Source organism: Erinaceus europaeus, chromosome 7 (genome assembly GCF_950295315.1).
Source record: "Erinaceus europaeus chromosome 7, mEriEur2.1, whole genome shotgun sequence".
NCBI lineage: Eukaryota > Metazoa > Chordata > Mammalia > Eulipotyphla > Erinaceidae > Erinaceus > Erinaceus europaeus.
In genome coordinates, this window is record NC_080168.1 from 1,743,819 (window position 1) to 1,755,863 (window position 12,045).

Below are 12,045 nucleotides of genomic sequence, written 5' to 3' on the forward strand. Positions count from 1 at the left end.
CACCCCACCCACTCCCCTGTGGCAGCCCATCTCTCACCTTCCTGTCCACAGATCCTGGCCTTCCCCGCACCCAGGAACCCCCGCAGCCTCCCCTCCAGACCCCTGGCCTACCCTAACCCCAGGTCCGCACCCACCCCTATCCTTTCTCATCCGTAGAATCCTCATCACTTGCTGCCCAAGAGTCCCCACCATAGATGGGGGAGGGTCAGCAAACCTGGGGAAGGCTGCAGACGGGGAGGGGAGGCAGAGACAGGGCGGCAGGAGCAATGGACAGCGACCCCAGCTGGGGACCCCGTCCCGCCCGGGCAGAGGGAGGAGCTGGGGCCTGGGGGCGGGGCCTGGGTGTGGGCGGGGCCACCGAAGAAACGGCGCAGGCGCAGTTCGTGTTCCCACCCCAGGGCGGAGTGCTGGCCGGTCGGGGGCGCGGACGTGAGTGCGTGCGCGCGGCCGTCGGGGTCCCAGGGGCAGGGGGAACCGGGCGCGTGTGTGGGGTGGAGCGAAGGAGTGACCCCGAGAGGGTCCCCGTCGGGTGAGGGTGGGTCTCGGGTACAGCCAGGCCCTGGTCGGGTTCGCCGGGGACATATAATGGGGCCCCCTTTCGTCCGGTGCCCCCGCCCCGGGTACCTGTCACGTGCTCCATCCTGTCCCTCCCCCACCATTTGTCACGTGTCCCCGTGTGTCCCCCGCCCCTGGTACCTGTCACGTGCTCCATCCTGTCCCTCCCCCACCCCTTGTCACGTGTCCCCGCCCCGCCCGGGTACCTGTCACGTGCTCCATCCTGTCCCTCCCCCACCCCTTGTCACGTGTCCCCGTCCCGTGTCCCCGCCCCTTGTACCTGTCACGTGCCTCCATCCTATTTTCCCCCCCCACCCCGCCCCTTGTCTCGTGTCCCCGCCCCTTGTACCTGTCACCTGCCCCAGGTGTCCTGCCCCCATCCCTGTACTGGTGGGTAGGGCCTGGCCCAGCTCCTCCCTGTGTCTGTGACTGCCACTTGCGACCCTCACTCGCCTGTGACTCCTGCCTGTGACCTTGGCAGAAAGTCCACACAGCAGCTGTGGGCCAGGTGGGGCTGTCTGGACACGGCGGTGAGGGAGGGGTCTCAGGGAAGGGCAGGGTAGGGGTGGCCGCCTGGGGGTGTGGGCGGCAGGGAGATGCCCTCGGGAGGGGTGGTGACCCTGAACCCCACTCCTGCTGGTGCTAGGAAGACAGTAACTAGGGAAAACCTCCTTGGAGCTCCTGTCTCGGAGCTTCTTTCAGTAATAATCATCCACTCACATCCCAGGGTGCCTGGGACTCCTCCTCTGCCCCCAGGACCCCACCCAACCCGGGGACCCCCACCTCACCCCTGGGGGCCCCGCCTCTCTGCAGGGTCCCCTCCTCTATCCCGGGGACCCTTCCTTTTCCCAGGGACCCTTATCTCCCCCTGGGGACCCCAGCTTTCTTCCAGGGACCCCCCCACTTCTCCCCTGGGCACCCTACCTCCAGGACCTCATTTCTCTCCCAGAGACCCCTACCTCTCCCCATGGGACCCACCTCTCCCCAGGACCTTTACCTCCCCCCCAGGACTGCCCTGGGGCCTCTCCTGTCCCTGGGCACCTCTCCTGGTACCCCTCCCTTGGGACTCCTACCTCTCCTAGTCCCCACCTCTCCCCCAGAGGCCCCACCATGCCCAGGGTCCCATGTCAGGGTGTCTCCCTGTGCTGTGGAGCTGCAGAGCCCCCTCTTCGCTCCAGGTGACGCCATGCTGCCGTGGCGGGTGTCCAGGTGGGCAATGCAGCTGTCCCTGCAGGTGGCTTGTCCCCCAGGGGCCCTGGTGGCCGGCAAGTCAGGGGCAGGCGCACGAAGCCCCTCGATGCTGGTCCCTTGGCCCCCGAGCCTCAGGGGCAGCTCCTCCCTGCCCACCGGGGCCCCCGAGGTGGCGCTGACCGCAGAGCGCTACCCCGTGCAGCGGCTGCCTTTCTCCGAGGTGACAGAGGAAGACCTGGCTGCCTTTGAGCACATGCTGCCCGGCAGGGTGATCACGGACCCCGAGGTGCTGGCAGCCGTCAACGTGGACTGGCTGCGCTCCGTGCGTGGTGAGCAGGACTTGCAGGGGGGTCTCGGCGAGCGGAAGGCTGGCCGCGGTGTGCCAAGTCCAGCCTGCTGAGGGCGTCAGGATTGGGGCTCTGTGGGCTGCTCAGTGGTGAGCTCTTGGGGGGATGCAGACACAGGTGCCACATCTCACAGGTGCCTATACCCCACAGTCCTGTGTCTCCCATTGTCCTGCATTCCCACCCTCTCCAGCCCCCAACTCTCCTTTCCCTCCGCCCCAGGCTGTAGCCGGGTGCTGCTCCGGCCCCGCACCACAGAGGAAGTCTCCCGCATTCTCAGGTAGGGCCTCCACGGTCTGGGCGCAGACTCCCAGGGGACAGGAACGAGGCCGGCTGGGGTCCTGGCCCCCTGAGATGGGGTCTGGGTGCTGGGGCTCGGCAAGGGGCATGCAGAGGCAGGCCTGTGCAGGGGTGCGCCCCAAGAACAGTGAGCCTTGAGGTCTGGGGAGCACTCTGCAGGCTGCCCAACCCTGAGTGCCACCCCACCAGGCAGCGGCTTCCTCTCTCGGCGCTGGCTTGGCTTTGCCTGGGTTGACACTTAACTCCTTTCCCCTGAGAAGCCAGGATGACCCTCAGTGACCCTCAGTGACAGCAGGCGTTCCCAATGACCCTGCAGGACCACAAGTGACATTTGACCACACTGTCATGCTCCTGGGGGCAGGGAGTGTGCAGGACGGGGGACATGTCTTATTGTCATGGCAGATGGCGCAGGATCCCCGAGACTGACCCAGGAAGACAGAAGCTCTGAGCTCTGAGCGGGCCTGAATGTGAATGTGAAGGGGTTTGAACAACGGATGGAGGGCCCCATTAAGGGCCAGCACTTAAAAAAAAAAAACCACTGGGGGAGGGTAGTGGCTTACAGTTAATACAGTTGTCGGTCCATGTGTAAAATTTCATTTTTCTGCAAAGACTCTTGCCCCCAGCCTAGGTCCTTCTCCACCACCAGGCACCAGGACCTGAACACTCTTCCTTAGGAGAGTCCTTTACTTTGGTGCAGGATGCCAAACGCAGTCCAAGTTCTGCTCTGTGTTTCCCCTTCTGTTGTTATTTCTCCACTTCTGTCCATGAGTGAGGTCATCCATATTCATCCTTTTTTTTCTTCCTTTCTCTCTCTTTTTTTTTACCTTTAAAAAAAATTTTTAGTATTTATTTTCCCTTTTGTTGCTCTTGTTGTTTTATTGTTGTAGTTATTAATGTCATTGTAGTTGGATAGGACAGAGAGAAATGGAGAGAGTGGTGAAGACAGAGAGGGGGAGAGAAAGACACCTGCAGATCTGCTTCACCACCTGTGAAGCGACTCCCCTGCAGGTGGGGAGCCGGGGGCTCGAACCGGGATCTTTATGCAGGTCCTTGCCATCCTTTTCTTTCTGACTGATCTCACTTAACATGATTCCTTCAAACTCTAAGATGAGATGAGGAAAGTTACCTCATTATTTTTCACAGTTGAGTAGTATTCCATTGTGTATCTAGACCACAGCTGTCTCAGCCACTCATCTGCTGTTGGACTCCGGGGTTGCTCCCAGGTTGTGGCTGTTACAGAGTGTGTTGCTATGAACACAGGTGACACAGATCTCTCTGGATGGGTGTGGTTGGTGCCTTAGGCTCTATCCCCAGGAGAGGAATTGCAGGGGCACAGGGCAGGTCCACTTCTGGCCTTCTGAGAGTCTCCAGACTGCTCTGCACAGGGCCTGGACCACTGACATTCCCACCAGCAGTGAGGAGGGTTTTTTCGAAGGGCCAGCACCTTCTTATAGCAAGTTTTACACTACATCAGGAATTCTGGGTGGGAAGCAGGACAGACAGTAGGCTATTTGGGTAATCAACTTTTGGATCCAGGAGGTGGGGACGGAATCTCCAGATATCCTGACTGTAAGCTCAGCATCTGAAGGACCACAGTCTCAGTGAGTCATGGATTCTCCAGGGCCTGTTAGGAGGCAGCTTCCTGGGGGCCTTTGCTACCCATCCCTGCCTGCCTGTAAAGAGGCACTTACGGATAGCTGCTGGACTCCAAGTCCTCAAGGTGTTGGGTGCAGGGTTAAGTGCACATCAAGTTGAAGTCATCAGATGCCTACTTGGTACGTGCTCAGGCTCACAGCAGTGACAGTGGGGCTGGCTGGGCATGGGTAGGGGACCGGCCTCATGCAGCCCTGTGCTGTCTGCAGGCACTGCCACCAGAGGAACCTGGCTGTGAGCCCGCAGGGGGGCAACACGGGCATGGTGGGGGGCAGCGTGCCCGTCTTTGATGAGATCATCCTGTCCACCGCCCTCATGAACCGCATTCTCAGCTTCCATGATGTGTCAGGTAAGCTTGCTGCTCCCGCGGCCGGGGCCAGGGCCGGGGGGGGGGGGGGACTGGGTCCTGCTCCCTGGCCTGGCCTGCCCCCCCCCCCCCGCCCCTCTGCACAGTGCGGGCTCCCAGAGGCCAGGTCCTGGTCTGGTCACCACCCACTTGAAGGCTTCTCCTCTGCCATGCTGTGGGTGGCTGGGCAGCGGTTTCTGCCCCCATCTGCTCCCAAGCCTGGCCCCTGCCTAAGAGACCCCCCCCCCAAGGCTCTGTATTCCCTTTGCTCCCCACTGTGCCTTGTATGGGGTCCTTTCTAGTTTTGGGGGTGCTGAGGGTGAAACCCAGGCTGACTCCATACCTCACCTCTAAACTCTTAAATTTTTTTTATGGGGGCCAGGCAGTGGTGCACCTGGGTAAGTGCTCACATTATAATGTGCAAGGTCCCAGGTTCAAGTCTCTGGTCCCCACCTGCAGGAGGAAGCTTCATGACTGGTGAAGCAGGGCTGCAGGTGTTTCTCTGTCTCACTTCCCCTTCATCTCCCCATCCCTCTCAATTTCTCTCTGTCTCCATCCAATAACAAGTAAATTAATAATATTTATAAAGAATAAAAAAAAGAAAATAATTTTATGAGAGAGACAGAGGGAGAGAGATATGGAGAGGGAGACAGAGAGAGAGACCAGAGTCCTGCTCAGCTCTGGCTGATGGTGGCGCTGGGGATTGAACCTGGGCCTTAGAGCCTCAGGCAGGAGAGTCTTTTGCAGAACCATGATGCCGTCTCCCCATCCCCCTTGATATTTATTTATTTATTTATTTATTTATTTATTGGGGAGGGGAGGAGGGAGCTCCATTCCTCTGGTATGTGAGATGCCAGGGATGGAACTCAGACCTCTAGCTTGAGAGTCCTGTCCACTGAGCTGTCTGTGGCCAGGCCCTTTTCTCAGCTGATCCTGGCTTAGTCCTGTGGCTCCCGCAGGGACCCTTGTGTGCCAGGCGGGCTGTGTGTTGGAGCAGCTGGGCCGCCACGTGGAGGAACGCGGATTCATCATGCCACTGGACCTGGGCGCCAAGGGCAGCTGCCACATTGGGGGCAACGTGGCCACCAATGCTGGTGGCCTGCGCTTCCTGCGCTATGGGTCCCTGCGGGGGACAGTCCTGGGCCTGGAAGTGGTAAGGCTTGCCCTGCCTGCCCCTCCCTGCCCCTCCCTGCAGGACCCAGGCACTGTTAGGGGGAAGACCCTTTCTCATTGCCCCTGGAGGAGCAAGTCATCCCCAGCCAGCACTGCTGCTTCCAGGGGACTCTGGTGGGCTGCCCTTCACCCCCAGGGCCTCAGGGGCATCCATCCCCCAGGATCTCACCATCTCCCGGAGCTCAGGGTCACTCTTCCCTGCAGGAGCTCAGGGACTCCCAGACACTCAGGGCCTGATGCTGTGAGGTGGCAGGCACTGTTCCCACGCTGCCCTCTTGAGCCCCCCACCCTCCCACCTGCCTGGCAGGTGCTGGCTGATGGCTCGGTGCTGAGCGGCTTGAGCTCGCTGCGAAAGGACAACACAGGCTATGACCTGAAGCAGCTCTTCATCGGCTCCGAGGGCACCCTGGGCGTGGTCACCGCCGTGTCCATCGCCTGTGTGCCCCGGCCCCAGGCTGTGAATGTGGCCTTCCTTGGTGAGTCCTCGGCTGGGGCCCAGGCTGGCCTGGTGGGGTGTAGGGGCGGAGTGTAGGTGTGGAGAGTGGGGGCATAGGGTGTGGGTGTGGGGTGTAGGGGCGGAGTGTAGGTGGATGTGTGGTGTGGGTGTGAGGTGTGGGAAGTCAGGTGGTTAAGTGTGAGTGTGGGGTATGTCGGGTCTAAGTGTGGGGTGGGTATAGGTATGGGGTGTGTGCCTGGCTCCAGCCCAGGGCTCAGGCAGGTGCTATGGGGGCCCACCAGGAGCCCCAGGCCAAGTGAGCAGAGTTGCCCCTGGGTGCTCTGGTCCTGCCTGCAGACACCCCCCCATGCGCGGGGATGGGTAGCCTGGTATGGTGGCTGGGTGACCGGGGTGCCTGGGTGATGAGGGTGATTCGGGTGGCCAGGTGGACGGGGCCGCAGGTCTGATGCCAGGCCATGCAGGCTGCCCTGGCTTCCAGGAGGTTCTGCAAACCTTCCGCTTCTGCAAGGCCCAGCTGGGCGAGATCCTGTCGGCCTTTGAGTTCCTGGACGCTGAGTGCATGCAGCTAGTGGGCCGGCACCTGGGCCTCAGCTGCCCCGTGCGAGGTACTGACCCCAGGCCCTGCCACACGCCTTACTCACAGTCCAGCGACCAGGCCTGTGGAGACCTCCAGACTCTGCTTCCATTCCCCCCATGCCCCCTCCAGTACACCTGGGTCCTAGTGTCCCCACATGTGGCCTCTGCTCCCTGCCAGGGACACCACTCAGCCCCCCCGGGCTTAAGCCCCATCCTGCAGGTGCTTGCCGTTCCCCTGTGGTCCCCAGGTGCCCCCGTGTCCCTGCAGGGAGCCCGTTCTATGTGCTGGTGGAGACGGCGGGCTCCAGTGTGGCCCATGACTCCGAGAAGCTGACGGCCTTCCTGGAGCAGGCGCTTAGCTCGGGGCTGCTGACCGACGGCACGGTGGCCACAGAGCAGAGGCGGGTCCAGGTGCGGGCCACCCTCCTCCCAGCACCCGGGGTGGGGGTAGGGTGCTGCATCTTGCTCTGAGGGGCATCTCGCTGGCAAAGGAAGTGACCCACTGTTGAGGAGCCTGGGGTTCCCGCTCACTTCCACCATGGGGAGGCTGGTGGTGGGTCTTTGTCACCATCCAGGCCTAGGGGGCAGGGGCCTAGTGGAGAGTGGCCAGCAGGGGGCGGGTCACCATGTCAGGGTCCCATGGACCTCCTTCTGGGGGGGGGTCAGTAGTGACAGGCTGTGCAGCTGAGCTCTGGGTCTCCCAGAGCTGCTTGTGGTCTGGGCAGCTTTGCCCTTCTCACTGCGGCGGCCCCTGTGTCTGCCTGCTGGGGTTTGGGGGTCCTGTTCTCTGTCCTGAGGTTACATGGCTGAAGGGGCAGACCACCCACCCCGCCCATTCAGGGCATCCAGGTGGAGAGTGGATCCTGGAGGCTGGGGGCAGAGCGCACAAGTGGTGGGTGGCTTCTGGGGGCAGGGGGCCCAGTAGTGAGTGGATCCTAAAGGAAAGGGCAGCCTGGTAGTGGGTAGATAGTGGGGCAGAAGGCAGGGTGCCTGAGCAGGGTTCATGGCGGCCGGGCCCCAGGGGCACTGCCTTGGCCACTTGTGGTGTGTGTGGAGGGTCCCCACTGTCACCCCGTCACAGTGCTGTGTCCCCAGGCGCTGTGGGCCCTGCGGGAACGCATCACGGAAGCGCTGAGCCGGGACGGCTACGTGTACAAATACGACCTCTCGCTGCCCCTGGAGCAGCTCTACCACCTGGTGCCTGACCTCCGCGCCCGCCTCGGTCCCCGTGCCCGCCACGTGGTGGGCTATGGACACCTGGGTGAGCTGGTCCCGGGCAGGGCGGGCACACCTCCTCGGCCCTGGTGGAGGTGGGGGGGCCACCCTCTGCACAGCGACACCCCATCTCCGCTGGCATCTGCAACCTAGGCTAGTCTTTCTCTCTTGTCCCTACCACCGCTGCTGAGGTCTGAGTGGACTTGGAGTGCGAGCTGGGGCCTCAAAGGCCCAGCTTCTATCTCCCACAGGGACCCAGAGCTGAGTGCCGCTCAAGTTTCCTGTCCATCCGCGGAGGCCTGGCCACCTGCCACACTGTGTGTGTCCACCACACAGGCTCCTGCCCCCACCCCAGCTGCCTCCCAGACACCCCTGCTCTCTGTCCTGCCTTCTGTCTGCAACATGGGTCTTGCAGACTTGTCTCTGTTCTCGCCAGTGGGGGCCAAGAGTGCACTGCCCCTCTCCCACTGGCTCCGCGGTGGGTGACTGATTGCAGGCACAGGGGTGCAGATGTCTCCAGGGTGAGCAGTGCTATGCTGTGAGGGTTTTGGGGTTCCACGCTTCCTGCTGGGGAATGTCACATTGGTGAAGACCTAGTCTGCCTTCTTCTAGCTGGCGATGCACAGGGGGTTCTGGAGAGAGGGCTTATAACATTTATTGGAACAAGCAAGTTAAGAAATTATCCCTGGGAGTCGGGTGGTAGTGCAGCAGGTTAAGCGCACATGGTGCAAAGCACAAGGACCGGCGTAAGGATCCTGCTTCGAGCCCCCGGCTCCCCACCTGCAGGGGAGTCGCTTCCCAGGCAGTGAGGCAGGTCTGCAGATGTCTGTCTTTCTCTCCCCCTCTCTGTCTTCCCTTCTTCTCTCCATTTCTTTCTGTCCTATCCAACAATGACAACAACAATAATAACTACAACAATAAAAAAACAAGGGCAACAAAAGGGAATAAATAAATAAATAAATAAATAAATATTTAAAAAAAAGAAGTTATCCCTAGGAGAAGGGTGGACAGTGAAGAGCTGTCTGGCTCCCAGGTGAGACCGAGGGAGGTCTGTCAGCCAGGAGAGAGCCCTGCTCTCTGCTGGGCAGGAAGCACTGGGTTCCAGAGATCCCAGTGAACACTGGCTCTGTGGAAAGCAGGGTGAAGGGGGTATCAGGAGCCCCATGGTGTCAGAGGGCCTCTACGCAACAGCCAGCTGTAGAGCCTTGTCTGTTGACCTGCAGAATGGTGGGAAGCTGGTTTTTTCTTTCTTTCTTTCTTTTTTTTTTTTTTTGCCTGTAAATGCCTTAAGCCTGGGGGGTTCACTGGCTGCTGCCATCTTGCCAGCCTGGCAAGAGCCTTACTTATGAATAGTTTTTTTGACCATTTCTTTTTATTTTAAATATTTATTTTTTATTCTCTTTTGTTGCCCTTTTTTTTTTTTATTCTTGTAGTTATATGATTGATGTTGTTGTTGGCTAGGACCGAGAGAAATGGAGAGAAGAGGGGAAGACAGAGAGGGGGAGAGAAAGACAGACACCTGCAGACCTGCTTCACCGCCTCTGAAGTGACTCCCCTGCAGGTGGGGAGCCGGGGGCTTGAGCCAGGATCCCTACACCGGTCCTTGCGACTTACGAATAATTTTATGTCACAGCAGGTTCCCTCTCTGGGAGCCCCGATCTCCTGTGTCTCCCCCTAGCGGTGCCCATTTCCTGCCCACCTCTGCTTTGCTCTATCTCTGTCTCCCAACATCTTGGGCATCCAGATCAGGCCAGAGCGGTCCTCAGGGCCACCCCACAGGTGTCAGGGTCAGGCCTGTCTGACCTCCACATGGGTTGGGGTCTCAGCCCCTCAGCTACTCCTCCACCTGCAGCCCTGCTCTCAGGCTGTGTCAGTCCCTCCTTGGGGCCCGGCTCCTCTGTGACTTGCTCTTCCTGGTGACACAGCAGTGAGTCCCCTCCCTGGAGCAGGTGTGGCCAGGGGTCCTGCTACCTGGATAGGACCAGGGCTTTGGGAGTGGGCAGAGCCTGGCACCTGTCTGAGGAGGGTCTGAGTTCTGCTTGTGTGGGGACCTGGACCCAGGGCACCGTCACCGCAGGGCATGGGCAGCTGTAGGTGATGCCCATCCTGCTCTTGTGCCCCCCAAGCTGCCTCAGGTCTGCCAAGGAGCCCCTCCTGCTGGCCCCTGTGGTGCTCAGCCCTCAGCGTGGTCTGGCTTTTTCCGTCCAAGGTCTGGACTCTGCATAGCCCAACTGCTGTATCCCCTCCCGGTCCCCACAGGGGACGGCAACCTGCACCTGAACGTGACGGCCGAGGCCTATAGCGCTGAACTGTGTGCTGCCCTGGAGCCCTACGTCTATGAGTGGACGGCGGCCCGGAGGGGCAGTGTGAGTGCTGAGCATGGCCTGGGCTTCCGGAAGAAGGATGTGATTGGCTATAGCAAGCCACCCGCCGCCCTGGAGCTCATGCGACAGCTCAAGGGGCTGCTGGACCCCAAGGGTATCCTGAATCCCTACAAGACACTGCCCACCCGGGCCTGAGCCCTGGCCAGCGGGGAGTGCCCTTTGCTGGGTTCCACACTGAGGAGGGGAAGAGGGCTGATGGCACTGGGGTCCCCACGGGACAGCAGGGAGGCAGGGCCCTCAGACGCAAACCCTGGTTCCTTCCTCACCCCAAGGTAGAGACAACACAGTGTTTCCATGTCCAGCTGGTGCTGTTGGCTGGGAAGGGGCATTCCCCTGGGTGTGCTTTTCAGGCTCTGTAACCAGAGCACCTAACATATGGCGCTGGGGGCCCCTAGGGAGCCCTGGGGGTGGGTGGGGGAAGTACCCGTGCCCAGTGCTGCTCTTCCTCCAACATCAGTAAAAACGGATGACCCACATTTGCTTCTGTGAGCTAGCGTGGGTAGGGACCATCGCTTGCACCCATGGGGCTCACCTCCACCTGATACCCATGGGGCTCACCTCCACTCTGACACCCATGGGGCTCACCTCCACCTGATACCCATGGGGCTCACCTCCACCTGATTACCCATGGGGCTCACCTCCACTCTGATACCCATGGGGCTCACCTCCACCTGATACCCATGGGGCTCACCTCCACCTGATAACCCATGGGGCTCACCTCCACCTGATTACCCATGGGGCTCACCTCCACCTGATTACCATGGGGCTCACCTCCACCTGATTACCCATGGGGCTCACCTCCACCTTCTTCTAGCGTTTGCCCTTCTTCCGTAGCCAGTCAATAGCGTCAGGTTGAAAGCTGTCAGGAGCTGCTTGTTGCTGGCTTTGAAAGTGACTGGGATCCATGTGGATTCAGTCGGCTAGGAAGGATCGTCAGTTTCCCCAATGAATGGGGACTCACGGGATGCACCTCCACCTGATACCCATGGGGCTCACCTCCACTCTGATACCCATGGGGCTCACCTCCACCTGATTACCCATGGGGCTCACCTCCACTCTGATACCCATGGGGCTCACCTCCACCTGATTACCCATGGGGCTCACCTCCACCTGATTACCCTTGGGGCTCACCTCCACCTGATTACCCATGGGGTTCGCCTCCACCTGATTACCCTTGGGGCTCACCTCCACCTGATTACCCATGGGGCTCACCTCCACTCTGATACCCATGGGGCTCACCTCCACTCTGATTACCCATGGGGCTCACCTCCACCTGATACCCATGGGGCTCACCTCCACTCTGACACCCATGGGGCTCACCTCCACCTGATTACCCATGGGGCTCACCTCCACCTGATGCCCATGGGGCTCACCTCCACCTGATTACCCATGGGGCTCACCTCCACTCTGACACCCATGGGGCTCACCTCCACCTGATTACCCATGGGGCTCACCTCCACTCTGATACCCATGGGGCTCACCTCCACTCTGATACCCATGGGGCTCACCTCCACTCTGATACCCATGGGGCTCACCTCCACTCTGATACCCATGGGGTTCACCTCCACCTGATTACCCATGGGGCTCACCTCCACTCTGATACCCATGGGGCTCACCTCCACTCTGATACCCATGGGGTTCACCTCCACTCTGATACCCATGGGGCTCACCTCCACTCTGATACCCATGGGCTCACCTCCACTCTGATACCCATGGGGCTCACCTCTACCTGATTACCCATGGGGCTCACCCCCATCTGATTACCCATGGGCTCACCTCTACCTGATTACCCATGGGGCTCACCTCCACTCTGATACCCATGGGGCTCACCTCCACCTGATACCCATGGGG

The 12,045-nt window shown here is 60.4% G+C and overlaps 1 protein-coding gene across 6 annotated transcripts; it reads left to right on the forward strand.

Moving 5' to 3' along the window:
* Positions 1 to 364: 364 nt before the first annotated feature.
* On the forward strand, positions 365 to 10,670 carry D2HGDH (D-2-hydroxyglutarate dehydrogenase). 6 transcript variants are annotated; one of them, XM_060193630.1, is made up of 10 exons: positions 365 to 429; positions 1,734 to 2,075; positions 2,313 to 2,370; positions 4,253 to 4,392; positions 5,349 to 5,542; positions 5,870 to 6,038; positions 6,460 to 6,624; positions 6,864 to 7,006; positions 7,691 to 7,856; positions 10,070 to 10,670. In XM_060193630.1, the coding sequence occupies exons 2-10, from the start codon at positions 1,742 to 1,744 to the stop codon at positions 10,327 to 10,329; spliced, it is 1,629 nt and encodes a 542-aa protein (XP_060049613.1). In that variant the 5' UTR covers positions 365 to 429; positions 1,734 to 1,741; the 3' UTR covers positions 10,330 to 10,670. The 6 variants fall into 6 exon arrangements, with proteins under 6 accessions (XP_060049613.1, XP_060049614.1, XP_060049612.1 ...); XM_060193631.1 differs by having other exon boundaries at positions 383 to 433; XM_060193629.1 differs by lacking the exon at positions 365 to 429 and adding an exon at positions 1,073 to 1,085.
* The last annotated feature ends 1,375 nt before the right edge of the window (positions 10,671 to 12,045 follow it).

Coding starts and splice junctions, on each gene's coding strand:
- D2HGDH (XM_060193627.1), top strand. CDS start 1,523: ATGGGACCCACCTCTCCCCAGGACCTTTACCTCCCCCCCAGGACTGCC. Junction 6,039..6,459: donor TGTGAATGTGGCCTTCCTTG/GTGAGTCCTCGG, acceptor ACGGGGCCGCAG/GTCTGATGCCAGGCCATGCA. Junction 6,625..6,863: donor CCTCAGCTGCCCCGTGCGAG/GTACTGACCCCA, acceptor GTGTCCCTGCAG/GGAGCCCGTTCTATGTGCTG.